Source organism: Penicillium griseofulvum (assembly GCF_001561935.1).
Source record: "Penicillium griseofulvum strain PG3 chromosome Unknown contig_76, whole genome shotgun sequence".
Taxonomy (NCBI): Eukaryota; Fungi; Ascomycota; class Eurotiomycetes; order Eurotiales; family Aspergillaceae; genus Penicillium; species Penicillium griseofulvum.
The window spans coordinates 181,843-208,425 of NW_024467427.1; the positions used below are offsets into that span (position 1 = coordinate 181,843).

At 49.5% G+C, this 26,583-nt stretch overlaps 9 protein-coding genes across 9 annotated transcripts; 4 read left to right on the forward strand and 5 right to left on the reverse strand.

The window, feature by feature from the left end:
• Window positions 1–176: 176 nt before the first annotated feature.
• Window positions 177–1,936, reverse strand: erg4 (c-24(28) sterol reductase; the record flags this gene model as incomplete). Its single annotated transcript, XM_040795639.1, has 4 exons — window positions 177–188; window positions 248–465; window positions 523–854; window positions 906–1,936. 4 exons carry the CDS (start codon window positions 1,934–1,936, stop codon window positions 177–179), a joined length of 1,593 nt encoding a protein of 530 aa, XP_040651204.1.
• Window positions 1,937–2,846: 910 nt separating this feature from the next.
• On the reverse strand, window positions 2,847–4,691 carry PGRI_079260 (RING-type E3 ubiquitin transferase MAG2; the record flags this gene model as incomplete). Its single annotated transcript, XM_040795640.1, has 1 exon — window positions 2,847–4,691. The coding sequence occupies one exon, from the start codon at window positions 4,689–4,691 to the stop codon at window positions 2,847–2,849; it is 1,845 nt and encodes a 614-aa protein (XP_040651205.1).
• Window positions 4,692–5,786: 1,095 nt separating this feature from the next.
• PGRI_079270 (mRNA-binding ubiquitin-specific protease UBP3) lies at window positions 5,787–8,369 on the forward strand (the record flags this gene model as incomplete). The annotated part of the gene is made up of 2 exons (XM_040795641.1): window positions 5,787–6,302; window positions 6,360–8,369. 2 exons carry the CDS (start codon window positions 5,787–5,789, stop codon window positions 8,367–8,369), a joined length of 2,526 nt encoding a protein of 841 aa, XP_040651206.1.
• A 1,000-nt stretch (window positions 8,370–9,369) lies between these two features.
• On the reverse strand, window positions 9,370–11,106 carry PGRI_079280 (putative tRNA-specific adenosine-34 deaminase subunit Tad3; the record flags this gene model as incomplete). The annotated part of the gene is made up of 3 exons (XM_040795642.1): window positions 9,370–10,855; window positions 10,908–10,959; window positions 11,010–11,106. 3 exons carry the CDS (start codon window positions 11,104–11,106, stop codon window positions 9,370–9,372), a joined length of 1,635 nt encoding a protein of 544 aa, XP_040651207.1.
• An 892-nt stretch (window positions 11,107–11,998) lies between these two features.
• Window positions 11,999–13,081, reverse strand: phoB (regulatory cyclin phoB; the record flags this gene model as incomplete). The annotated part of the gene is made up of 1 exon (XM_040795643.1): window positions 11,999–13,081. One exon carries the CDS (start codon window positions 13,079–13,081, stop codon window positions 11,999–12,001), a length of 1,083 nt encoding a protein of 360 aa, XP_040651208.1.
• A 1,533-nt stretch (window positions 13,082–14,614) lies between these two features.
• PGRI_079300 (armadillo repeat protein) lies at window positions 14,615–17,712 on the forward strand (the record flags this gene model as incomplete). Its single annotated transcript, XM_040795644.1, has 3 exons — window positions 14,615–14,912; window positions 14,974–16,670; window positions 16,723–17,712. The coding sequence occupies 3 exons, from the start codon at window positions 14,615–14,617 to the stop codon at window positions 17,710–17,712; spliced, it is 2,985 nt and encodes a 994-aa protein (XP_040651209.1).
• Window positions 17,713–18,132: 420 nt separating this feature from the next.
• On the forward strand, window positions 18,133–20,877 carry PGRI_079310 (putative fructosamine-3-kinase; the record flags this gene model as incomplete). Its single annotated transcript, XM_040795645.1, has 7 exons — window positions 18,133–19,073; window positions 19,439–19,574; window positions 19,636–19,742; window positions 19,793–19,874; window positions 19,928–20,056; window positions 20,109–20,436; window positions 20,495–20,877. The coding sequence occupies 7 exons, from the start codon at window positions 18,133–18,135 to the stop codon at window positions 20,875–20,877; spliced, it is 2,106 nt and encodes a 701-aa protein (XP_040651210.1).
• A 1,241-nt stretch (window positions 20,878–22,118) lies between these two features.
• Window positions 22,119–23,622, reverse strand: cds1 (phosphatidate cytidylyltransferase; the record flags this gene model as incomplete). Its single annotated transcript, XM_040795646.1, has 4 exons — window positions 22,119–22,157; window positions 22,206–22,996; window positions 23,046–23,409; window positions 23,470–23,622. The coding sequence occupies 4 exons, from the start codon at window positions 23,620–23,622 to the stop codon at window positions 22,119–22,121; spliced, it is 1,347 nt and encodes a 448-aa protein (XP_040651211.1).
• A 424-nt stretch (window positions 23,623–24,046) lies between these two features.
• Window positions 24,047–26,306, forward strand: PGRI_079330 (uncharacterized protein; the record flags this gene model as incomplete). The annotated part of the gene is made up of 2 exons (XM_040795647.1): window positions 24,047–24,478; window positions 24,528–26,306. The coding sequence occupies 2 exons, from the start codon at window positions 24,047–24,049 to the stop codon at window positions 26,304–26,306; spliced, it is 2,211 nt and encodes a 736-aa protein (XP_040651212.1).
• Between the last annotated feature and the right edge of the window lie 277 nt (window positions 26,307–26,583).

Here is a 26,583-nt window from a genome sequence, read left to right on the forward strand (position 1 = left end):
GGCCATGAGATGGCCAGAACGTCTTGCTTCATGATCGGTGCAGGTATTAATAATCTATTTGACATTGTCTTTTATACATATAATACACCAAAATTGTTTGCTAAAGAAGAAAAATCCCCTGGGCTCCCAACTACCGAGCCTCCAAAATGGGTCCAAAGGAAAGCAGCTGGCTGCGATTAGAAGATGTACTATAATACAAAAGGTTAGCCACAGGCACCGAGAAGATTTTCAAGAACAAATCACTCACAGGAATGAACAGGTAAGGCACCTGACGTTCATATTCGAGCCAAGTTTCCCCGTACTTGGTGCGACACCGCTGGATATCACGAAGAGCGCGGTGGCTGATCATGCAGGCGAAGAAGACAGGGTAGAACCAAGGGAACGGGCTTGAGAAGCCGGTAATCAAGCCCCAGTTTAGAGCGAAGTAAAGATCGCATGAGTAGTGGATCTTGCGGGCCTTGCCATCTATACGGTTGTTAGTATCGAAGCTCGCAGGATTTTTGATAGTTGGCATGAACTTACACCACCCATCCACAAGAATCTTTGAGCCATCGGCCGCAGTAAGAGTCTTGGGGTTCTTCAATGTTTGCCAAGGAAGCTGAGGGAAGGTGTTGCGGGACACCATAGTACCACGCTCCTGCTGACGGAAACGGTTCTTCTGGCTATTAGTAGTATCCCACACCCAGTAGACGAACAGGTAGGCAGCGAATAGGAAGGCAAGGAAGTAGCGGTTCCAGCGGTATTCAGCAGGGTCGTGGTTAGCGAGGTAAATTGTGCAGTGGCAGTAGCTCAAAGGCACACCGGCCAAATTCCAGAAGATGAGCATGAAGCCCCACTTCTCGTAGTACATATCCCTGCAAACAGTTAGAAAATAATCTCAAGTATGGGGCAGCAGATACCCTTACCAGGTGGAAACAATGCATTCCTCACCCTTGGAGCAGGCATTGGCGTAAAGGTAATGAGCCATGACAAGGAACATGACCTCGCCAGACACATAACCATACATCTCCCATTGGCGGGCAGCGGCGCCCATAGACAGGCCCAGCAGGATATACCAGGGCAGGCGGACCTCGAAGAACATCTTGAAGTCGAGGATCTTGAACATCCGGGGGTTGAGCTCGGCACCCATAAAGAAGTCATAGATCGGGTAGCCAGTCATACGGTGCTCAGCGCCACGAGCCAAAGCCGAGAAGTAGGCAATGAAAGAGACGATATATCCAGACAGGATGGCGACGGTGAGCAGAGGGCCGAACTCATCAATGATGGTGTACAGCTTGAAGACCCCAGTTACGTGCGCAATGAGTGCCAATGCAATGCTGGTGTAGAAAGACCACACACCAGAACAGTAATATGGCAGCTGCTTGCCACCCATGTGTGGCAGGGGGCGACCCGAGACGGTAACACCGGGAAGAAGCACGTAGCAGACACCCTCGAAGATGAAGAAAACCCAGTAGATAGTCCATGCCTTAACCGATGGGAAAGCACCGGTGTAGACCAGGTTGGCCAAGTGTGCGAAAAAGTCGCCGTAACTCTGGTTCTCTGCAGGGCGAGGGAACTTGCCGTCGTAGTAGGTAGCACCAATCCACATGTAGTACATGAGCATGGGGAATCCGATCATCATGGACAGCACACCCAAGGAGCCACCGAATTCAAAATGTCCACTGTAATCCACCTTGGGATCGAGGCCTTCCTCCCAACCGTCCACCAAGCGTGATGCAGACTTGGGCTTCGAGGTGGTAGTCTTGCCATTGGTGGCCTTCATCGACGTATCTTCCTCTTCAGTCTTGACTTTGTTCGATGTACGACGACGGGAGGCAGACTTGGATCTCTCTAGAGAGGGGGAGGGGGAGGCCTCATTCTCGGTACCATCGAAGACAGAACTGTTGCGAGTGGCGCGTCGGCCGCCGGGGGTCTCAATGAAGCCAGGGCGATCCATTTTTCTGGAGGAAGAAAGGATTCCAAATTAGCTTCACAAAAAGACTACTATATACAAGCCAAAAGTGCCGGGAATTGGCAAGATATAAGGAGGATTCAGGGTGTGGATACGTCGTAACTAAGATCCGGTGGAAACTACTCACTTGGGGGTCTTCCCCGTTTGAGAGCGGGTTAAAGTCATGGTCGCTTAATCTGAAGACCAAGGTTCCGACTGCAATTGAGGGCAAGGAGAGAAATGGCCGAAGGTAAAAAGGAGCGAGGGTGGAAAAAAACAAGAATGTCCTGAATGTTTACTCTGGTACTAGTTGATTACATAATACATAATTTTAAAATCTGCAGAAGTATATCCAATTTATAGAATTGGGTATGTATTTTGGTTGTTAGAGTGAAAGATACTATGTAGTAAATATAAAAATCCACCAAAAAGCAGAAAGGACTTGGGTATAGGTTTTCATACTACACAATGCTAATTGACGGTAAATGGGCAGCCGACATGGCTACACTCCTTTTTTTATTAAATTAACTTAGTCATCACGATATCACGTGTATAGAACCCCCCACAAAGTGGAATTGGTTTGTGGGGGGAAACTCGTTGTCAACTGCCTGTTTTGACTATTTGACCATTTCCAAGGTTGGTTATGAGTACTCCGTACCCCTTGTATCTAAATATAGTAGACTATCTTTTGAATTGATTTTATTTCTAATTCCTCCTTTTTTGAGGCCTATTGTAGAGTAAATGTAATTATATGTTTCGAATATTTCAGGAAAATCCAGTAGAATAGAACACAGCCCCGGGGCTCCCAAGGACACAGAACAGTTACTAAGACAACCCGAACGGGAATCGGGGAAATATATGATAATATGGTACCATGATGAGGATTGAGAACAGTGAAACAAAGCTCAATCAAGACCTACGCCCCTCTTTGGCTGCTAGTGGCCATCAGTGTGATCTTGGTTTTGTTTTTCTTCTTTTTTTTACCACTGGAAGATGATCCAGGATTTAGATTCGGGTCTCCAGATGCTGTCTGAGCGAGCAGATCGGATTCCTGCTGCGCAAAGAGCTCGTCCTCCCAGCCCTGCCGCCAGCCATCACTGTGTATACCTCGTTGAGCTTCAAGATTTGGTGACAGTGAACCCACTGCCGTTGTGCCCCAAACAGTGCGGATGCCTGGGGGACTGGTGGAAGGAGAAGCCAATGCCCCGAATCCAGACGAGGAGCGTGGAGGAGAGGCCGAGGAGGCCGCAGTGTCAAATGATGTAGAATTGGCGTTGTGAGGAAGTGGTTGGAAGTCATGAGCGGAGAATGGAGCTTCACTGACGCTGGCACTTCCAATGCTTGGCCGCTTGCGCCGAGCGGCAGCCCACCGTTTGTCGTCCTCTTCCTTCTCCGCGCGGATGCGATCTTTTTCTTCTCGCGCTTCTTTCTCCCGGTTACGCCTTCGCCGTCTATCTGTCTCTGCGCGGAAACGCCCCAAAACTTCGGGGACAACCACGTCCCTCCAATCGCACTCCAGGAAACTAACCTCACATCCCTGTGGAAGATGACTGAGGTACTTCACTCGCTTGCGAAGCTCATCATCGACAATGTGGCCTGTTGATATGTGCTCCACTCGTGGTAGAATGGTTGCAGGAAACAGGGAATATTCTCCAAATGCAGCCTTGAGGATACGAATATCCAAGGGTGAGAGATAGAACTGAGGCAACGCCTGATAAAAGTGATATGGTTGATCTGGCCCGGAAGACGCTGGTGTTTGCTTGCTGCGGCCTTTCTCTTTAGCCTTTGCACCGGACTCGGGATCAAGATTGACCCCGTCTAACGTTTTAGAGAGATCCTCCGTTTCATCAGATGTAGCTGGTGTCACGGTAGAATGCGCAGGAGAGCTACTGGCGGGTGTATGTGCAATAGTGCGTTCCTTCGCTGGCCGGACATCAGGCGGGTTGCCAATGCCTTTCAGCTTCTCTTTGGCATCTATGATAGAACCAATTGCTTTTCTGGTCCAAGTGTTCTCATCGCCAAAAAGAAGCTCGTCTTCAACTTCCTGTCTGCGGAGGTCTTCGATCTCGGCATCATACTGGGCGGTCATATATTCTTCGCCACCTTTCATGATTCGAGCATAGTCGGCAACGTCCGCCACATGATACCACGGAACATCCTCGCCTGGACCAAGTGTCTCAGATCCATCACGAGGTAGAGCAAGGGTGCTTCCTGACTCTCGCTTTACAAGTCTCAATACAACATCACCGCCCTCGACAGGAAGATCTCCTTCTTGGCCACGGAACCACCTAACAGGCCGAGTCTCAGAGATATACACAGAGTCCCAGCAAATAGGACATTTCTTCCAACGGTGCCGTTTTTCAGGGACCGTGTTATCATCGTCGGATGAATGCATGTATCGGATAAGGCATGGGAGGCAGAAGATGTGACCACACCGTGCCATCCGGGGTGCAACCGGGGTAGAAAGACAAATTGGACAACTGGCAGCCTGTGTCTGAGCAGACACCAGTACTTGGAGGACCGAGGCCCAATCGAGATGAACATCCGCATTGGCTGCCTGAGCATGGAAATTTTGATTTGGCATCACAATAAACCGGTAATTCGCATGAACATAACGCGATTTGTCTACTGCACCCGCCCCCCAGGATGTATAACGTCGGATGTTGCGAGGAGGTGCTTGGTATTGCGGGCGAGGCGGAAGTGAAAAGTTCATCAAGTGAGTGATGGACGTCTGTCCTTTGCGGCTGGTGGTGGATTTCATGGCGGCCTATATAATGACTCCAGGGTCAGCAGGTAACTCTTGAGGAAGATAAACCTGTGAACCCACCGATTCGTTGTACTCGTCATCATCTAATAACCGAGGTTTTCTTTGACGGTTATGCTGACTCTTCCGAGCTTGATTATTCCTTGGGGTAGCTGAAGTTTTCGATGGTACCCCTGGCCGAGAACTTCCAGGGCCTCCTATGCGCCTTTGAGAGCCGTTGTCCGCTGGAGCTGCTGAGTGAAATGGAGTAGACGAGGCTGTATTCGGAATGTTAACCGCTTTAGAAGGGGGCGGGTTCTGTCCTGCATTGGATGACATATCTCTGCAGTACTGGTCCTTAAACAGGGAAACCCCGATAAACCAAACAAGGCAGAGAGACGAAACGAGCCAGTTGGCTAAACAAAAGATGAGGGGTTCTATGGGGACTGGATAAAGTCAACAACTGATAAGACGTCAATCAGCTAGCGCGCAGTAGATCGGGTGATCCACCAGATGCTGAACAAGCCAAACAGGAAGAAGAGAATGAATGGCCTTAAAGGCCATGTAAGAATAGTGGTGAGGATCGAGGGACGGCCCTCAGGGTGCCAGTTGATGTCGTGAAGGTGCAATTTCGCCCCTCTCCGGTTACAAATCGTAATGTCACGTGAACGGGCAAGTCCCGACACCCAATTCGGTCTCGGTCCCCTTCAGCTTCATTCGTTTGACGGTGAATCGAGGCCTCCTAATCCTCGTCTCTTATTTCTTTTTTTTCTTTTCTTCTGCTCACTCGCTTCTCATCCCCCACTTGTCGACTCTCTTCGCCTAGGGAGTTACTTGTACAGCGATTTGCTTCTTTCTCTTGTTTCCTCACTCCGATCTGGTTTGCCAGTCTCCTTCAACCAATCCCAGCACCCAACAGCTCTTTTGACTCAGTTCATCCTCCGTTCCCACTCTCCAACATATCCAACACCTCTCACTGAGGCCACGATGGCTGCCTAAATGCGCCAGCAGTTCCAGATTTTTTCTTCTTCTTGACTGCTATCGCGCATGGCACTCATTTGAGGCAACGCGTGACCGAACGTCAAGACAACTTCTTTTTCTAGCCAACTCAATATGAACCACCACCTCCCTTCTATGCCACATGGGCAGCTGCCCATGCCTCCTTCCAGGCGCCAGCAAGATTTCTCTTACAACGCTGCGCCTCCCCACATGCGATCACCACAGTACATGGGATATCCTCCTCACATGAATGGCCACATGCCTCATCAACCATACTCATCGCAGCAATACCCTTACTGGTATCCACCATATGGACATATCCAGGCTCCTCCACGTCCATACCAGGCGCCCTATGGACCGATGATTGTATCTTCTTATCCTCACTCGCAACCTGTCATGGCGCCCACGCATATCCCTCATTCGATGCCCATGCATCAACGAACTCCGACTCCACTACAGCCGATAATGTCTCCATCTGTCATGCATCCATCGATTCAGCCCATTCAGCCGGAAATGCAAGAATACCCTGGTGTTCTACCACACTCGGTCCAAGGATATCCCATCGCTTCTCCGCCACCACGATGGGAGCCACAGCCAAGCCTGCCGCCGAAGCCCACTTTCGCCCCACCTGTAAGTGTTCACTCTCATCGCGAATTAAACTTGAATATATCCTAACTCTTAGTCTAGATCCCTTGGCTCTCAGTTCCAGAGCAGCCTTTCCCTGCTAGAATCCCGCGCAGACGTCGCAAGGGCCGTGTCATGCAATCATCAGTTGAGCTTCCCACTAAAGACACGCACATGGTATTCGAAGGAGATGAAAACGAAGAGGCTCAGCCATCCTGTTCATCTACCCAAGAACCTTCGGAACCTCAAACCCCAACCACAACCGCATTCCAACAGTCGGATACAGAATCCACCCAGCCTACCACTCCTTCGTCAGTTGCGAAATCACAAGCACCCTCGAAAAGCTCAAAGCCCGCTCCGGTTGTTCCAGTGGTACCCAATGTGCCATCTACCCCACGTCGCCAAGCCAAAGATGGCAGCGTCGCATCTGGAACTCCTAAATCGACTGCACCTGCTACACCTGCCCCAGTGGTAGAATCGGAAAAAGTACCTTCCACTGAAACCAAGACAAGCTCGCCTATGCCAGCTGCACCCAAGTCTTGGGCCGACTTAGTCCGCTCAAAGGAGTCCGCGCGCGCAGCAACCGCTGCCGCCGCCGCCGCTTTGGCTGAGCCGCACGGATTGGCAACTCAGAAGAACAAATCTCTCGCAGATGTCCTGAGCAAGCTCGGAGAAGATGTTACTCAATACAGCGATAAGATCGCCTTCCTTGAACCTCGAGGACTGGTCAACACCGGAAACATGTGCTACATGAACTCTGTGTTGCAAATTCTTGTTTCTTGTACCCCGTTCTACCAATTCCTTGATCATCTTGGCCGACGTGCTGCGCACACCTTCCACAGTGATCTTCCTTTGATCGATGCGATGATCATGTTTATGAAAGAATTCCGTGTTATTGACGCGGCCACTTCCGAAGAACAACTTCGTCTCAGATTGAAGCCAAACGAGCTTGAGCAATATGGCGACTCTTTCGTCCCTGAATTTGTTTATGAGATGGTTCGACAGCTGCCGCGGTTTAGGGACATGCGGCGCGGACATCAGCAGGACGCCCAAGAATTTTTAGGCTTCCTCCTCGAGGAGATGCATGAGGAGTGCGCTCGTGCTGAAGCGCATACCGCAGCGAAGGAAGGAGGCGACTCTTCAGTCGATGGCTGGTTGGAAGTTGGCCACAAGCAAAAAGCAGCGATCACCCAGTTGTCTGGCTCCCTTGCTGCCGAGTCTCCGGTCACCAGAATCTTTGGGGGCAAGCTTCGGTCAGAATTCAAGGTTCCTGGCAATAAGACTTCTGTTACGCTGGAACCTTATCAACCTCTGCAACTCGACATTGGATCGCATGACGTTCACAATATTCTCGATGCGCTCAAGGGAATGACAAAGCCAGAAAGCATTCAGGGTGATTTCAACTCATCGCGCGGACCAAACATCACCGCAACCAAGCAAATATTCATTGAGACCTTACCTCCTGTCCTCATTCTTCATCTCAAGCGCTTCCAGTATGACAGCGTTACAGGCGCTACTCAGAAGATCTGGAAGAAGGTTGGATACCCACTAGACTTGGAGCTTCCACGGGAGGTTTTCCCAGCTCATCGGCGTAACGCCATGGCAGCCCATGGAGGGCCACCCAAATATCGCCTTATGGGTGTGATTTACCATCACGGTAAGAATGCCAGCGGCGGCCACTACACGGTCGATGTTCGGCGACAGGAAGGCTTGGAATGGATCCGCATGGATGACACCGCAATCCGTCGCGTTCGCAGTGAGGAAGTGGCAGAAGCTGGTGGCGAGGAGGACCCTAAGGTTCTCGCTGCCGCTCTTGAGCAGCACAAGCACGGCAAGATCCCGAACGGCAATATTTTCGACCATATCGATCAGGATGACATGGATCTGGCTGACAGCGACAAGGGCTGGAGCCAGGTCAATGGCAATGGTGCCAACGGACATGCAAGCAAAAAATCTGTGAACGGAGTCACTCCACCACCCGCCGCTCCCTCCGGGGTCCGAACCCCCCTAGGCCGCTATGGTTCTCGCGACAACAAAGTTGCCTATCTATTGTTCTACCAGCGAATGGATTGAGCTTTCTCACCCAAAAGCTTCGCCATTAGGCTGGGCGTCCGTTGTTCAACGACGCGTTGAAAAAGCATCATAATCATCACATCCTGCGACACATCGAGTTTTGTGTCTTCGACAAAGTCATGCATTTTGATCCTCACTTCAGAGGATTATATGCCGCCTGTATCGACAGGTCATACATAACATCCATCAATCTTGGCGAGCTCGTCCTATTTTTGTGTTTACAGCTCGCCTCTGCACATGAAATACCGTTTACAATGAAGCCACTGGGGAGAGGAGCGCAACCTAGGGCACGGCGGTCCCTGCTTACCTACCTCTCCTTCAGGGCACATTCACCATATCTCACTTTTGCTTCACAAAAGCATTTACCTGGACTCCGTTTTGACCCTTCTTCCTTGCTCTTTTCTTTCAATGTAACGAACCCAAGTCATTGTCTACTCCACAGCCCATTGTCTTTGAGCCAATTGTTTATTTCGTCTACATCTGGGCTGTATCTTATGGGATGCCGACCTCGGTTTATACCCCTCTCCGTTTTCTCATGGATACATCCTTGAACTCCATCTTGGCCCTGTCGCAAACGACTAGGCCGAAAAGAATGGGTCTCCATGATCTGTTCGTTACCAAATTCTTTTTTTTTTCATGTACTTTGCCATGTCATTGAACATCTGGCGAGGATACAGGAGATCCTGTGACGAAGTCACGAATTTCCTTATCTTGATCTTGATTGCTTTGTTTGCATAGAAGGCGGGTGTTGAAGAGGGCTGGGGTTGTTTCTTGCTGTCGGAGGAGGTGGGGGAGGTTAATGGTGCCACAGTGGAGGAATGTGGAAGCTACAGGTCGGGATATCTGAATTGTGGCAGAATACCAGGTGTGGTATGTCAAAAAGCCTGTTTTTACCCAAAAAAAAAATTTCAAAGGAAGTTTATCTCAAAGAGTTCAATGTAACACGTAGTCTGATTTTATGTAGCATCTACAACATAGGTTATTACAGTAATATATGCAATTAAGCATGGAAGACAGGCATTCCAGCGCTCTTCACTTCATCCCCATCCTCCACAAACTCAAAGCCAAGAGCTCTCCAATTCAATTCCTTCCTCCAATGCAGCCCATAGTAACCCCTCTCGTCTTGTCCATCGACCGTAGAGGATTCTACAGCCCGGTCAGCCTCATTGGCCACAGGACCAACAGCCGGCTCAGAAGACAGGCCACCACTCGCCAACCTCCCACGTCTGGGGAAGATGACAGACCGGAACCGGGAGAGAAGCATGCCCATAGAGCAGCACAGACACGGCTCATGGGAAAGGTAGACGTCCAAGTCTGTGCAGAGGTAGCCACCCTGCGAGCGAGTGCGAATGCGCGGGGCTGCGGGCGTTATACCCGTAGAAGAATCCGTAAGTACGGTAGACGGGGGAGGAGCTGGGAGAGGCGGACGGTCGAGAGATTGGGAAGGGTCTGTAGAGGGGTCGGTAGTTAATTCGGATTCAGGGTTAGGGTCTTGGTGTTTCCTTTTCAATGGAGAGGACGGAGGTTGAGATGAGTTGGAGATGTTGGATGTATCGGGACGGTGGCGGTATAAGAAGTATGATTCCAAGGCGCTCAGCTCTGACTGTTCTAGTTCTGGTTTCGATGAACCGGTGGTAGTCGTTGATGCAGGGTCATCAAGACGATCGTGTTCTCGGCGCCAGCGAGCAATCAACTCAACAGCACGCATCAGCGCGTGCAACTCAGGCCCTCCCTCGACATCCGCGGTGTATGTCTTGCTCGCTGGGTTCGGGGCTACTCCTGCGTGCAGCTGGGCCTGGGATGGCGCACCCGCCTCGGAGCGGGAGTACCGCGCATCGCCGGCAACTGCGAGGACTGCTTCATCCCATTCTGCTGTAGTGTCGTATCCGGCCTCATAGGCTGCCTCGGTTATTTCTTCTTCAATGGCAGGGTCGACTATCACTGCGCCTACACCGCGGCCTAGCCCAGATTTTTCTGCTTCCTCTGCTACTTTGCGCGCTAGGGATAGGTAGTACCCTGCCCGCGGTTCAATGGATTCCTGTGTGCGTTTGAGGGTTTGAGGTGGCGGCGCGACAGTTGAGCGGGGCGCAGCTGGATTGAATACGACTGGCCAAAGGGTCTTGGTCCATGTTTCGGCTTGAGTTGCGTTGAAGGGAGGGCAAAGAGGAATTGTGACAGGGTGAAGTTGAATAGTAGGAGCCGGGAGATCGGATTGTGAAACTTCCGGCTTTTCATTTGTAGTCGGAGGATCGTTTGTGGCCGGTGCCGTGTCTGGCGCAAATGGAGCAAGTAGAGCCTTGAGTGTGGTGAGATCAGGCAACGGTGGTGATATAAGGACGAAGATAGTTTGTGCCGGAGCCGCTGGAGGAGCGCTCTGGCTTTCGATCGCTGCCCTGAGTGGGGATGGGAGTAGTTCTCTTTTGGCGAAGCGGCGGAGGTGGGATAGCGGAAGGGAAGGATCTTTGGGGAAAGCCGCGTCGAGAGCCCTTGAGGAATTAATTTTGGCGCTCAAAAGAAGCATGCGAGCCTATAGCTTACTTGATCACTTTAGATGCAGACTTGACATTGACTTCTGCGACGAAGGCATCGCCTATATTGGTGGTTAATTATGTAGTCGCAAGAGTGAGATGTAGGTCATACCGAACTCTTCTGTAGGCCTTGTCTCTTGGACTGTTCGAATAGGGACCACTTGTCCAACAAGGGGATTTAGGCCTCTGATTGTCTTTTCGACATCCATTCTAGCTATCTCAAATGACGCAGTCAGGCGCGGGTTGAAAAAGTTGAGTAAATGTGTCGAGATAGGTTGACCATGTAGCAATGGGCATAGTCTAAAGTAAGTTACAATGCCTTGAAATTATAGTTAAATCTCAATTGCGCCAACTTCAACAATTCAACGAAGTATTCGAAGACTTCTAAGGTTGAAGAAAAGAAAGCTATACAAAGTTGAGAGCAAACAGTGCAAACTTTATATATCACTAGACCATTTTGGGTTTAATCTGTCGGATTCTTCAAGGTCTCCCTTAGTGAACACAAGAATAGTCGGCCATAAGCCTTATGATTTCATTTCGGTGGTCTTTTCTATACCATTTGATGCATTGATATACCTTAGGAAAGCAAGGTAGCGGAAGTGGTGGGTAGTCTGCACCTAGCTCTATACTCCGTACAGGTGCAAAAGATACATGAGGCCTACAACATACATATGAAACACGGAAGATCTACAAGTTAGATTATGAGTGGATATTTGAGTTTTGTATTCTAAAACAGTTAAGATAGGTGATTTAATCATATCACCCCCCCTGAGACATCAAACGCCGCCCTGTGAAAAAAAAAATCGCTGGAAAGTGGGAACAAGGTATCGCCCATCGACCTTTTTGGTATATGCTGAGATAGATCCCTGTTCTAAAGCGCCATGCCTGATACCCGTGCTCCTCAATAGATCAAAAGCAGTGCATCGAGATCTGAACCAACCCCCCTAATGCAAGTGGTATGTATTAAATCACACCGTGACTCGACGGGTGACAGGAAGAATCCACTCATCCATAGCTGACTCGAGACCGGCCCGAGTGGCCCAGGGCAGAACGTAATTTGTGCATTTCGCATCAGCGCCGTAATTAGGGCGTATCGGTCCCTTATGCTGAAACAGGACCGGCTGCTGGAGCAATTCCGGTTACTCCGGCTTTAGCACTGCCATTTTGACAGATGCCTTCAATTTCAAACCCGTCGCATCGATCGACAAGGCTCTGATAATAGTCCACCAGCACTTCCGGCTGTGGAACAATGCGCCATTCGACTCGGAACAAGAAATCTAGTTCGAGCATGGCTAATTCCGTCATTCCGATTCCACCCACTCGAGCATATGTCTTGTTGGTCCAGAAGCTGTCGCTGAGTCCCTTGCTAGCGACTGTGGCGCTGGTGATCAGGAATCGATGGATGGTCAGGCTGGAAACGGTGAAGGCGGGGTACAGCGCGCAGAGTCGATCGATATAGTAGACCATGCTGAGGAGGATAGGGGGTGAGAGAGTAGCGTGGGTCGTCAATCGCTGAAGGTAATCTTGAACGGAGATTCGGGGTGGAGAGCGCGAGTGAAAGCGAGTTAGACGACCCTGGTGTAGTGGAATTTTGTCGTTGAATCGGATCAGCTCCATGAGCATGCTGGAGATCAACACGACCATGTCACGGGGGTCAGCCAGTTCATATTGCGTGGGCAACATCTTGACATCTGGTTTGGAAGGTCGCAGGCGCTTGGACTGCGATCTCTCCAAATCTTCGCCATCATAGTCCGCCGGCGTCGCATCCGAGTGATGGTCGCGTTGGCTGTTGCGCTTGTTGGAACCCGGGGTAGGGGCGGGCATCGAGGGGGCGGGGGAGGAAGTTGGGGGTGGATTTGTAGATGTGGCGGTCGCGGGGGTAGTTGCAGTGGCGGAAGAAGTGCTTGATTGGGGTATTGAAGCCAAGGCCGAAGTGTTCACCGGGGTCTTTAGGGTGTCGGATGTAGATAGGCGCCTGCGTTGCAGATCCCCTGAAGTTTCAGGAGAGGGATCGACAGTATGTCGATTCAAGGCTGAACGAAGTTCGTCAATGGCCAGACGCGAGGATCGAGGACTATTGAATTGTGGAGCGCCAGTAGGCTCATAGTGGGAATGCGACCCCGAAGTTGAAGGTAGCGGGGAGCGCAACGCAGCCGTTGAAGGCGAGGGTGAAGACGCCAACATGTTTTTGGTATTAGGTTATTAAGGAATGCTAGGAATCTGAGCATTCACAGTGCAAGGTGAGACCACGTGGGCGCACAGTTAGGGCGCGCTGTGGATGGCGTGGGTGCACGGCCGGCCTCATCCTTCAGAGGCTTGAAGGTCTTAGGAAATCAAAAGGAATGCAAGGGTTATAAAAGGAAAGACAAGAGTGGGGGAGGTCTGGGAATAATAATCCCACCTTTGACAGGATAGAAAGGGGCAAAACCGTAGGTTGAAAATCTTGTTCGTTGGGGGTGAGGTAATTACATTCATCTTATGGCTGGTTGCTTCCGGTGACTGTACCGTTACAGTATGGTAGGTTTTTTATTCCTTGATTTCTGTAATTTATAATTTATGATTAAGTTAATTACTATGTATGGAGTAGTTGAACTTGAAGAGTGATATCTTTAATGTACATGTCTGTTCGGGTCATAAATGTTATATATCACTCTACATAGTATTTCCTTCAAGGGGGAATAATTATAATATACATGTAATGTGACTAGCCGAGAATAATGAATCTATAGAGAGATCACATGTGCAGTATCTGGAGAACCCTACTCGCCCTGGAGATCCCACTACATTACCTAATACATATTCTTTATTCCCCGGGCCTTCCAAGATTTTTCTAGATTCTGTATAATATTTCTGTACTCCGTACTCCTACTCCGTACTCCTACTCCGTACACTCCAACTTACTCCCGGCACTTCCATTAGATCCCACGGGAAGCGGGGGTAACTACCGTACCCTAGCTGAATTAGGTTAAAGTGCCAAGAGTTCAATATTGTTTGGAGTTCTATGGAATATGTTGTACATATATGCAATGGCTAATAGTTACCCTAATAGTATTTGATCTCCTAGACCCATATTTGGAATATACATTTGCTACTCCGTACTCTGTACAGTTCTAGCATACAGATGAGACCTTATATGATGAAGGCCTTAATACTATATGTATAGGTCACATGTACTCCGTGCTTCAGCAACGATTGACTAATATTCAATACACCTGGGCACTGTGGTCCCCTCTTTTCATGGCAAACAATCTTGGAAGCTGTGTGTGGCGTTAGACTCCAGATGTCCCCGTGACACTCAAAATTGCCCATTTTCTATGACCGTAGATCTTAGTATAGAAGCATGTGGCATGTTCAAGTTCTAGAGTAAAAGTCCATACTATTTCTGTAACCATGGCTCAGATCAAACAATATGGAGACCCTCCACCTGGGCAGGAGTCCTGAAGTACATAAGTAAGGCTGTCGCTCTTTCATTAATCCGGACCCACTTTTCTATCCGGTGTGCTTCGGCAGAACCGAGGTGCGGAGTACCTCTAGGCCCGGCTCTACAGTTCCGGTTTGCCATCATATATCTATTCCATGTTGTACATCCCGGTCTACACAATCCTCTCATTGACGGAGATAATTTCCTCAATATTATTCTAATATCTCTACTAATCCCAATTCAACAAAGTGAAAACGTCTAAGAACCTCCCGCTGGGAGGGGCTGATCGCCAGACGATGACGCGAGCTGCCGCACCGCCGATTCTGCTACAGCTACAGAGCGCCGAATCGGCTTCCTCGCAGATTACAGCTTTGCGCACTCTAAAGAATGAACTGATTGGCCATGACCAGCGCAAGGAGGTCTACATTGTCGAGGGAATCATACCAGCTTTGGCACAGGTGCTGACTTCGAGATGGCCGGGAACGGCCGAGTTTAATGAATCCATACGGCATCAAAGCCGGTCTATGCCAAAATCCCCAGAAGATTATGAAGTGTGCCTTCAAGCAACTTTAATTGTTGGGAGCTTGGCACAAGGTACGTGAAACCCAGATCCATGTCTAAATATGCCAAGACAGACATTGACTGTACTGAGCAGGTGGTCCAACATTTCTCACCCCACTATTCGCCAGCAATATCCCCAAAATCTTACTTTCAATCTTTTCGTCCCCAGATTGCCCAGATTCATTCTGTCTTCCCATTTTACGGCTCCTGAACACGATCGCAGACCGGATACCGTTGCAAAGCCAGGAACAATGGCCTCGGGACACACAGCTTGCGGATCTTTTTTTTGCTTCTGCAAATATCACATCGCTTAGACACATAATATCGCAGGAGTACAAGAACCTACGAACCCAGGCTACGATCGAGCTGGCAGCCGCCCTGATCGGCAAGCTATGCACGGAGGAAACCCACAAGACGGCACTAGCAGAATCCGGGGTGTTGGACGCTTTGGCGCTCAAGATTGCCTCATTCGTTGTGGCCAAGGGATTTGTTTTGCCTGGCGCCGAGGATCGCCTTCAAGAACCAGGCGCATTGGACGATCTGCCACTTCCGGCCCCCGAATCCGCCCAACTAGCACCCATTCTGCGCGCAGTTGCTGTCATTATTGAACAGTCAAAATGGAGGGCGGAGCATTTCCTGTCATCACCTGGCATTGTAACGGTTTTTCCAAAGCAAATCCCTGGGTTCGCCCCGTCAGACATCAAGAAAGGACCGTGGGGATCCACATATCTGTCGGGCTCCGCAGTACCCCGTCATCTTGGCGCCAACCCCATGGAACAGCTACTGCCGCCAGTTCCTCCAGCACACACAAAATCTTCCTCCAGTTCAGCCAATTTCCCACCTCTGGGACATGGAGGCTCACAGCGCCGACACAGCCATTCTTATCCCACACCTTTTTCACTGGCTGAGACCCCTGTCCCAGAAGACGACGAGAATGCGATTATTCCATGGCTGCTCTGCATTCTTCGCTCAGAGAATGGCATGACGCGGTTGATGTCCGCTCGTCTGGTCACGGCGCTCTTCCGGTTGGGACTGGCGAAGAAACATCGCGTCCCAATGTTCAGTTATTTGCTCATCCCCATCCTGATTCGTATGCTAGATAAGAATGTCCGTCTACCAGATGAAGAAGGTGCTATTCATGATGGACTGCTCTCATCGACCCTACGCTTGAAAGAAGAGGCGCCTGCCGTATTAGCCAACCTGGTCATGGACGACCAGGAGCTGCAGAGACACGCAGTAGAAGGCAATGCGCTTAAGCGACTTTCACAGCTTCTTAAGGAGACTTACAACCCAATCACGGAAACATCCCGGCCGATGTGGCACGCAGAGGATGCCCCAGCCCGAGACTACGAGTCTCTTTCACAAGAGTGCCGCCTAGGGCCTTCCGGTTATTCTCCGACGCTTTGCCATGTAATGCGTTACAGAGAGAATATTCTCAAGGCCTTAGCAGCACTCGTCCCATTCAAGGATGAGTACCGCAAGGCGATTTGTGAACATGGCGTAGTCCCTTACATAATTGACGCCCTCAAGCCAAGGCCTAGTGATGCATTGGCTGGTTCTACGATGCCCAGAAATACTGCAGAGGATGGAAACCCGATTCCCACAATTCTGGCTGCTTGTGGTACAGCTCGGATGCTGACCAGATCTGTGAGCGTGCTAAGAACTAGTCTTATTGATGCCGGCGTGGCTAAGCCTTTGTTTGACCTTCTTCGCCATTCTGACCTCGAGGTGCAAATTGCAGCAACGGCTGCGATCTGTAACCTGGCCTTGGACTTCAGTCCCATGAAAGAAGTTTGTCGACGTCTATATCTGACCATAAGCTTTGGTGTTAACATTTTCTCAGGCAATTATTTCCCACAACATCATCCCCATAATTTGCGAACACGCTCATTCATCCAACACCAAATTACAAATCGAATCGCTCTGGGCTCTCAAGCACATGGTTTATGACACTGCAAATGACATCAGAATCAACATTATCGAGACATTGGGCTCCGAATGGATTATGGAGATCATCTCCCAGGATCCGGTCCGCGCAGTGGCTCGACGGGCGATTGAAGAGGAGACAGATCAAGGTTCTGGGTTTGCCATGGGTCGATCTAACTCAGCTGGCGAGCAGGTCGATATTCTAAACCCCATGGATGATGCAGCGGAGTGGGACGAGGACCTCAAGATGACTGATACCATGCCTCCCTCCAAAATGAGTTTGGACATGTTCCTTCCTGACGCAAGGCGTAGACGAAAACTCGTTCTGCATGGGACCCTGGCTCAAACCACAGAGTCTCGACAGGACGATATTGCCGTCCAGGAGCAGACATTTGACTTATTGCGCAACATGATCTGTGGTCGGGGTGCACCTGAGATGATTGAATATCTTTTCAGAGAGTTAGGTCAAAATGATCTTCTCGATACCATTGCAGATACATTGCGACCACGTACCATCCAATTGCCTCACCGCCGGGATTCCAGCAGTCAGTCCCTCCAAGTCCCCAATGAGATCATCAACGCAGCCGCCGCTCTCATCGTCCACTTGGCGGCTGGGCACCCACGCCACCGGCGCATCGTCGCATTCCACCGTGACTTGTTGCGGTCTCTGGGAAATTACTTCAACCATTCTCACAAAGACATTCGATCGAACTGTGTCTGGGTTGTGATCAACCTCATCTACGAAGAAGATCAGAGTGATCATGAAGGTTGTCGGGAACGGGCAGTGAGACTTCGTTCTCTTGGGTTTGCAGAACGGTTGGCTAGCCTCGAGGATGACACGGAGCTAGACACGAGGGAGCGGACGAAGACGGCGCTGCATTTGTTGAACAAACTATCTCCCGCATAGTCGATACCTTTATCATGATTAGAGAGAGTCATTGGACGTTCTGGACTGGAGTACTGTAGGAAAATATGGATTTTTTTTTTCTTTTCACTTACACAAGTTTTTATATCGTAATGAAAGATAGGATGTACAATTTGTGAGTAATATGTATTCAAGCTGTACTAGCAGAAAGGAGCATTCCATATAGCACTTCAACTCTTCAAATATTTTTACACTTGATACATCTATAGAAGTGTTTCTTTCCTACTTTTTACCAGGCGAAATAGTCCAGAGCATATGTCTACTGCATTGTACGTTGGTGGGTAAGAGCTCTTATGTGGAGAAAAACGTCATAGCCCTTGCAACCTGGTCTATTCACATCTCTGCATCTTACATTCTTAAATATATTTAAGACTAGTCGACTCTCCCTAACGGAAAATAATAATGTCTCCAGTACCAGAACCCATACTTAAAGCCCTCTCACTCCCATCCGAATCAAAAGTCGGTCTCTCCACATCCGGCCTAGGCTCAGGTTTCACAAGCACAGGCACCATCCACGCCCAGGTTCCTGGCAAAAATGGTATAGAGGAGCGACGCTACTTCGTAAAAACCTCCTCAAATGGCAAAGCTGCAGAAGAAATGTTCCAAGGCGAATACGAGTCCCTCAACGCAATTGCAGCCTCAGTACCAGGTTTCTGTCCGCAAGCCCTAGCTAGGGGACCACTCGACGAGCCGGGGACAAAAGCCAAAACACATTTCCTCGCAACTGAGTTCCTTGATCTTGGCGGAAGGATGAGCCGCAGCACGGGTGAGGAAACCACACTCGCGCACCGCCTCGGAAAGCTGCATACCACACCAGCACCTCCAGACCCGAACACCGGCCGCCGCAGATTTGGATTCCCCGTGCCGACCTTCTGTGGTGATACCAAGCAGCCAAACAGATTCTGTGATAGCTGGGCTGAGTTCTATGCGAACGAACGACTGCTTACGATCCTGGCGACATCTGAAGAGCGCAATGGACCCGATGCTGACCTGCGCGAGGCGGTTGAGAAAACGGCACATAAGGTTGTGCCTCGGCTGCTTGGGGATAGCCATTTAGGGTATAATTCCAGTGGTGAGGGAGAAGGGATTGTACCCGTTGTTATTCATGGGGATTTATGGAGTGGGAATGCTGGTTGGGGTAGGATTGTTGGCTCGGGCCGTGATGACACGCCTGGGGATGTGGTGTATGATCCAGCAGCTTGCTATGGACATAGTGAGTTTGAGCTTGGGATTATGCATATGTTTGGTGGGTTTGGGGCTCGGTTCTTTGATCAATATCATCGTATTGTGCCGAAGACTGAGCCTGTGGCGGAGTATGCTGATCGGGTGGAATTGTATGAATTGTAAGTTTTTTTTTCTCCTTCCTTTACTGTTGATCGATTTTACTAATTATATATCAAAAGATATCATCATCTGAACCATCACGCTATTTTTGGTGGAGGATATCGCTCTGGTGCTATGTCGATTATGCATAAGTTGATCAGGAAGTATGGGGAAGACTAGGGCCTTATAACAAGACTCACTATTTCTTTTGTCGTGTCCTCTTCATTTTCAAGCAGTATCTAGCTAGCGACACTGTTCAATTACGAATACCTAAGGAAATGAGATAAGATCAAAGGCACACTTATATACTTGAATGGATGAATATATTTCCGACTCACGTGATTGATAGCTCTTGGACTGACACGTGATCGATATATCAATCCAGTCACTGCGTCTTCATCTTCCAGCTTCCAAAGACATTGCTTGATATTGCCATATTCCACGGAAATATAACAAACCGCCATGGCGCGCAATATGAGAAACGAGTCCCCCCGTGGGAGCTCAACGATGGAACCCGGCCTGTCAGCCCCGGCCATCCACCCATCTTTTATACAGGTGGCCAACCCATACATATTCGAACAGACAGTCGAAAACTGCATCGAGGCAATGGGTGTCAACCCTCTTCGCGAAACTTCATTACGTCTTCAGGGCGTAGCATGGATCGACAGCGTGCGGAGAGCCCTCAACCTGTAAGTTTAACCCAGGCAAAATATATCGGCACTTCTAATTGGGAACCCAGTCCCATTCGCACTTTTGACACGGCAGTGGGATATTATCACCGGTTTCGATTGGTGCACCCAGACAATGAGTATAATTTCAATGTGAGTTCTCTCGGAAATCGCCCTCAAGGGGACCAGCTTAACCCGATATACAGGATGCTGCAGCTGCGGCTCTATTCACAGCATGCAAGATCGAAGATACGCTCAAAAAATCGCGAGACATCGTCTGCGCAGCGTACAACTTGAAATTATCGCCATCAGAGCACCTATCTGCTGATGATCCAGTAAGTCATGATGCCAGATGAGACAAGACAGAGGATTAACTTTTGTCACCAGATGTTTGAATCCAGTGCGCGTGGCATCATCGGTCTCGAACGACTCATGTTAGAGGCCTCTGGCTTTGACTTTCGAACTCGGCATCCCCAAAAGACCCTCATGAAGCTGGGTCGGCATTATGGACTACTAAAAGGCTCCGAAGTCTCCAATCTTGCCTACCGAATTTCATCCGATCTTTACCGTACATTTGCACCCATCAAACAAAGCTCATCAACGATGGCATTTAGCTGCCTTGAGCTTGCAGGACGACTCTTGGACCAGCGCGTCGAACAAGTGGAGTCCGGGGTAGACTATGCGCAGTGGAGCACCAGCCGAGCAGAAATAATGGGTAAGTATTGTTGCATGTGTATTCACCTAGAGAATACCACATATTAACAGCCATCTAGAAACCCTCTTTGACCTCTTAGAACTTTACACCCATCATCGCTCACAAACCACCGTCGGCTCGGAATTCCCAGCAGACCGGTTCCTAACAGTCCGGATCCCGCTCAACCAAGAAGCCAGCGAGCACAACATTCCACGCTACCATCCATGGATCGGTCACCCACGTAAACAATCCAATGGCAGTGGCACTAATGACCAAGGTGCTCCACGACCTGCTCATCCCTTGACACCAATTGCAGCGAACGGGGACCGCCATAGGACAGGCGAGCGAGGCCGCGACGCTGCAGTGCGATTCATGCTCGATCCCGCATGTGCGGATGAGGAGAGGCGTCAGGTCGCGGCGTATTTCAAGGTCGAAATGGAAGAATATGAAGTCGACGGGTAAGCGATCGTTCTTGCTATTTGCGACCCTAGTACCCGTGTTTCAATCACCGTCTGGCATGTCTCATGCGGCGACGCGCAGCCAAGAGAAGGCTCTACTTGTTTCGGCGAACCGATAATACGATAGCGGGTTTCGATATTGGGTTGGCATGGACACCCCCTTATATACTATGTCCCATCTTGCTTTCAGCCGAAGAATGCTCCGGTCATGCCGATTCATTATCGGCCCTTCGTCCTGATTCTTGTTGGGATACGCCAATATTCTTGCTAGGCTGCAATAAGAGGCCTTTGCCCACACATTTCTGGGCAGATGAGAGAAACACGCGGTTTCTTGCTCCGCGGTTTTCGGAATTGAGTTGTCTCGGACACGACTTCCATTCTAGAATTACCCATCTTGCTCTATATTTCCCATGATTTTCTGATACCCCAGGCATCTACGACCAGTGACGAGATATCGATAGATACAATGCAAAAAATAAACTATCGATAACTAGTTTCTCATTGTAGGACACCGTGATTGCTGTAACTACGGACCCATTCTTACATACAGAACAGTATGTGGAAGGAAAAAAAACCATAAATCAGCTTCAAATTTTGAATTGAAAGCTATGTACAAATCTACAGCCTGGTCCCTTCGCGCGGTCTAAAAACAGCGAAGCTAGAGATCAGACCACCAGAGCAAAACACAGACATGCCTCCCACCATCCCCCTTCTTCTACCACTTCTGTAGAGGGATGTGTCTGTTTCACGCAACGGGAGTATAGTAGAGCTCCAGGTCAGGATCGACCGAGCAAGAAGTCATCAAATTTAGGCTCAGTCCAGGGCCCGGCATCAATCAGAAAGGGAAGAGAAGAGAAAAAAGTAGGGAACAAAGGTACAGGGAAACAGCCGTAAATGAAGAGAAAGAAAAGTTGACCCCGTGCCTTCGGCGTAGAAGATGGCCTTCATACCGGTTCATTAGAGCCCTTGCCACGGGTCATTTTGTTGGGTGTTGATGCCCTGTTGAAAGGCGGGTAAGGCGAGCGGGGTGCATGTATGTACATATCATGTATGCACACATTAAGGCTTGCATGCATATTCGAGGAACCCAAATCAAGTCTCGAATGAAGCAAGAAGCAATCGGAGGAGAGTTGCAAAGGGTGAAGCGCGGGGTTGAAAGGTCGTCCTCGAATGGTGGAAATGAAAGTGAAAGATGAGTGTCATAAATTTGGTGTTTTTCAGTCTGAATGCCGGACAATTTTAAGTTCATCGACGCTTGAGCTCAGTGAGAAGACAATCCAGAATCTAGGAGAAGGTTAGTAATATGACGGCAATTGGTTCAAGGAAACATACCGATTCTGAGACGGCGCCCTGGTTGTACAAGTACTTGCCCAAGCCACGAACGACCTCGAGCTGCTCGTCAACTGTAAGACCATTGATGGCGATCTCGATGATATCACCCACGCTGGCCTTGTAGACAGCAATGAAGCTGTGGTAGTACATGAAAGAGAAGAATCCCATGATGAACTGGCAGTCCATGCGGTCAGTGATACCTCCGTGGCCAGGAATGGACTCGCCAAAGTCCTTGATCTTGAAGGTGCGTTTCAGGCCGGAAGCAAAGAATCCACCGAACGGAGCGATCAGCGAAGCGAAAGTGGCGAAGGCCAAGATGTGGAACTGAATGGGTTCTACCCAGAAGGTCTTGTCCACACCAAAGATCTCAAGAGAGTAAGGTTGCGATGTGAAGACTGGGTTTGGATCACATTCTAGACCAGTCAAAACATTCGAGCCCAGGTCATTGACAGGACAGATGAAGTACTTGTAGCGTATCAACAAGTTGGTCATGAAATAGCCGAAGCCAACGGTGCAGATCCATGCACCAAGGAATCCCTCGACAGTCTTCTTCGGGGAGAGCTGAATAAGTTGTGTCTTTCCAAAGCTAATACCGCAGACATAGGCGAAGATGTCATTGGTGATGACCAACGCAGCGGGGAGGAAGAACCAGATCATGCCCTCGAAAATGTTGTTCATAACAAAATGAGCTTGGACAACAATCAAATACAAAGCCATATGGGTCCAAGCAAACTGAGTGAACTGGAATCGGTAGTGTCCCTTCTGCAGAGATCCGACGAAGAACACGAATCCTATCAACCGGGATTAGCAAAGTAAAAGGGGAGCAGTCGAGACACTTACCCATCACGTAAAGTGTGAAGCTGAGGAAGCGGTGGTGGTTCGCCAACGGAAGCAGCACTTTGTCAACAAGCAGGATGTGCTTAAAGTAGTAGATGACGCTCTCCCCATAGAGGAAATACATAGTAGTCGCCAGGAAGTACCAATTCAACGATTTAGTGAACCGCAAGTTCTTCTCCTTATTGGGGATACTGGCGATAGCGATGACTTCCTTAAACGAGATGATTTGGATGCCAGTAATTAGGGCAATAATATAAATGTGGCCGGAGAACAAGGCAACGAAGAAACCGGCAATCATCACAAAAGTCCATATCGTCCGGGTAATGAAGGTCTGCTTCTTCTTCTCATATTCGGACTGGGGAGGTTTCTAGAATTGTAAAATCGTGTCAGACCTAGATTCTGAGGCCATACTCCACTGAAAACTGACCTCTTCAGCTATTGTAGATGGTTTGGACCCATTGCCATTTTTGCTGGGGCTATTGGGCTCTGAGGGTACATCGCTGACGTCGGAGGACACACTGAGGCGTCGCTCATCATTTGACCGGTGTTGAAACCTAACATTACGGCGAGATTTCGACATGATGGAGGAAAAGGGGGCCAGAAAGAGAATCTGGGCAGAAGTGGAGTGTGCAGAGAGAGAAGATCATCGGGGATTAGAGGTTGATGAGCTCATGTGAAGTGCCGCGCCGAAAGCGGTCAGCTTCTTCAGCCCCGTGTTTACTTTTTTACTTTTTTTTTTTTTTTCCTTTCATTTGTCCTTGATATATTACTCAGTTTTATTAAATTGATTTTCATTTGAATTTCAAATATTATGTTTGTGATTAGAAATTGAAGTTTTGATGTGCAGGGTTGTTGTCCAGGTGCCTTGAATTGCCGTGCTCTCTCTCTCTCTCTCTCTCTCTTTTCTTCAACCTCGGAACCACTCAAAATCGAGAATGATCAAGATCCATCTGTGAAACTTAGAACCTGTCAACTCCCTCTGGTAGTCCATTCATGGCGGGGGCATGGAAGACGACGACGACGACTACGGCTCCGATGAGTTTGACTCCCTGCCACCAGGGACGTTGTATGAGCTGGAACGAAATGCGTTCCAAGCAACCCAGGCGTCAGCCTCACAGTACCGCTCAAATCCCATAAATAGCAACTCCGTGCTCGGCGCTCAAGCAGTGCCATTAAACAACAATGCTGGATCCCTGAGACCGCCGCCCCGCCTACACACCGGATTGACGAACGACTACAATACACTAGAGGTGGGGGAATTGGAGGCCGAGGTGTACGATAATGTTGATAACCGGCATGTCATTCCGCATGGTCAACAAGTGCTCGCCACAGATCCTAGCTTTGCAGTCAATGAGCAGCTGGGCGATCCCATGGATGTGGACGAGCACTATGGGCAAGGGAACATCACCGCTGAGAGCAATGCACGCCTGGCGCAGGTTAGTTAGTTGAGAGCTTCTTTGCATAAATTCTAACAACCTTGTATAGATGGAACAAGAAAGAGAAAAATTGTTACAAGAGCTAGCCGACGCGAGGATGCAAGTGGAAACGAAAGCCGGGGAAATCTCGATCATTCGAAGGAAGCAGACAACGATGACACAAGAATATGACCGGCAATTAGCGGCTCTAAGAAAATCTATGGCGGACGAAATGACGAAACACAAGCAAGAGATCGAGGCAGCCGTGTCCGAAGGCAAGGTACTGGCGACAGAGAATGTATTTCTTCAACAAGACCTTGTGGATGAAGCCTACCAGCTTCGGAACTACAAATCCAAGCCTCGCGAGACGCAAGCCCCAGTGACTCCTCGCAAGTCCCGGGTGCTTCCCTTCCGCGATGGATTTGACGATGATGAAATAGCCATGATATCGCCCAGCAAGTCTGCGGCGCGCTCCAAGCGAGCCACGCCGACAGTTTCAGGAAAGCGCAAACGACAGTCAAGCCAGGATGGTCCTGCGCCACTACAGCTGAATCCCGCTGGTGTGGAGCTTATTATGACGGATGCGACTGATACTCCGGCCGAAGTCGAGGAGATGAAGCGTAAATCTGCAGAGGCGGGTCGCAATCAGCGATTTATGATGCGACTTTTGAGCCACCGTATACATCCCAACCAAGAAACAGATCTGGAAGCCATGGCCAATCTCGCGTTTCCCTCGGAACCAGATCGACCTATGTCTAGCATCGTTATGGAGGTCATGGCTCGTGCCAACCCGAGCAGATACGTCTTAGAATATACACAAACGATCGCTTCGCTGTGGCAGCGCGCCATCAACGAGAAGTTCTACGAGCCGATTCCCCGATTCGAAGCTATCACAAAATATACTTTGATGTCGGATGACGTCCCACTCTCCGAACTGATCACACCTCTAGTTGGAGTCTTACAAGACACCGTGGAAGTGAATGCAGTTCCTCGCTTCAAGTATGCCCCAGCATCACGAGATAAACGGATGACTCGACAGACACCACAGTCAGATCTGCAGCCCCTAGTCGACTCGACTGGGGCCATGCGTCTACTTTACCAAATTGCCTGTGGAGTATTGCACATCAAAAGTGCAATGGAAACATTCTGGCAAAACATCCGGATCTCTTTCATTCTCGTGATGTTGCACCCCTCACACCCACTGGGGGATATTGTGCTTTTGATGAACCTCCTGTCAACGAGTATTCGTGCAGACTCCTTCGGTCCGATCAGGACTTCTGACCAGGACCAATTAGACGTGCAAAAGTGGATTGTGGACCGCCTCACGCATATGCTCAGCGAGCCTGCGATACCAGATGAAGGCGTGGAGCCATACACCGCATACGATATTTGCGCGATGCGCCTCGAGGTCCTGCTGCTGCTGGAGTCGCTTGCATTCAACCCTATGGCCCCATCCCAAAAGCATGCTAGTACCATCCTCGCATTGCACCCGAATGCACTTGCCCGTTTATTCCGGTCGATGCATGATGAGCTGGATGCACTTTACTCTGCCCCACCAGAGTCAGACCTGCGTGTTGCATTGGTGAATGGCCTCATGCGGCTGATCTTCGGGGTCATGCGGCAACATGGCCCCTTAATCAATATGCAGGAGAAGCTGGCTTGTGTTCCTGGCAGCAAACAGAAACATCTCGTTGTGTTAACTCGCTTGGCGTTCTGCGATGGGACCGTGCTAGAGGCGGGCATTGATGATGAAACCGTTGATATGGCACACGAGCTGTTAGAGGAATGGACTAATCCTCAAGAAGCAGAGTCATTAGCTGAGGCGTTCCCAAGTTCTAGGAGAGAGTGACACATTGATGATAGGGGAGATGTTCAACGTTGCACGACTGAGATCTTTGTATGCATTTGTTGGAGTAATTAGCATGTTTATTTCCTGTATACCAAATGACCGTTTCATAATCCTAAAACATTTGACCTTGAGATGAAGGAAAAGTGATAGCTATGGGAAAAGTGACAGCCACACGTAAGGGAGGTTTTGAGACCAACAACCGGGAGAGCAACATTTAGAAGGGTGAGTCCATCTTCTAATGCCAGACTGAGTGCTGCAAGAGCCCAAATGTAAGGCA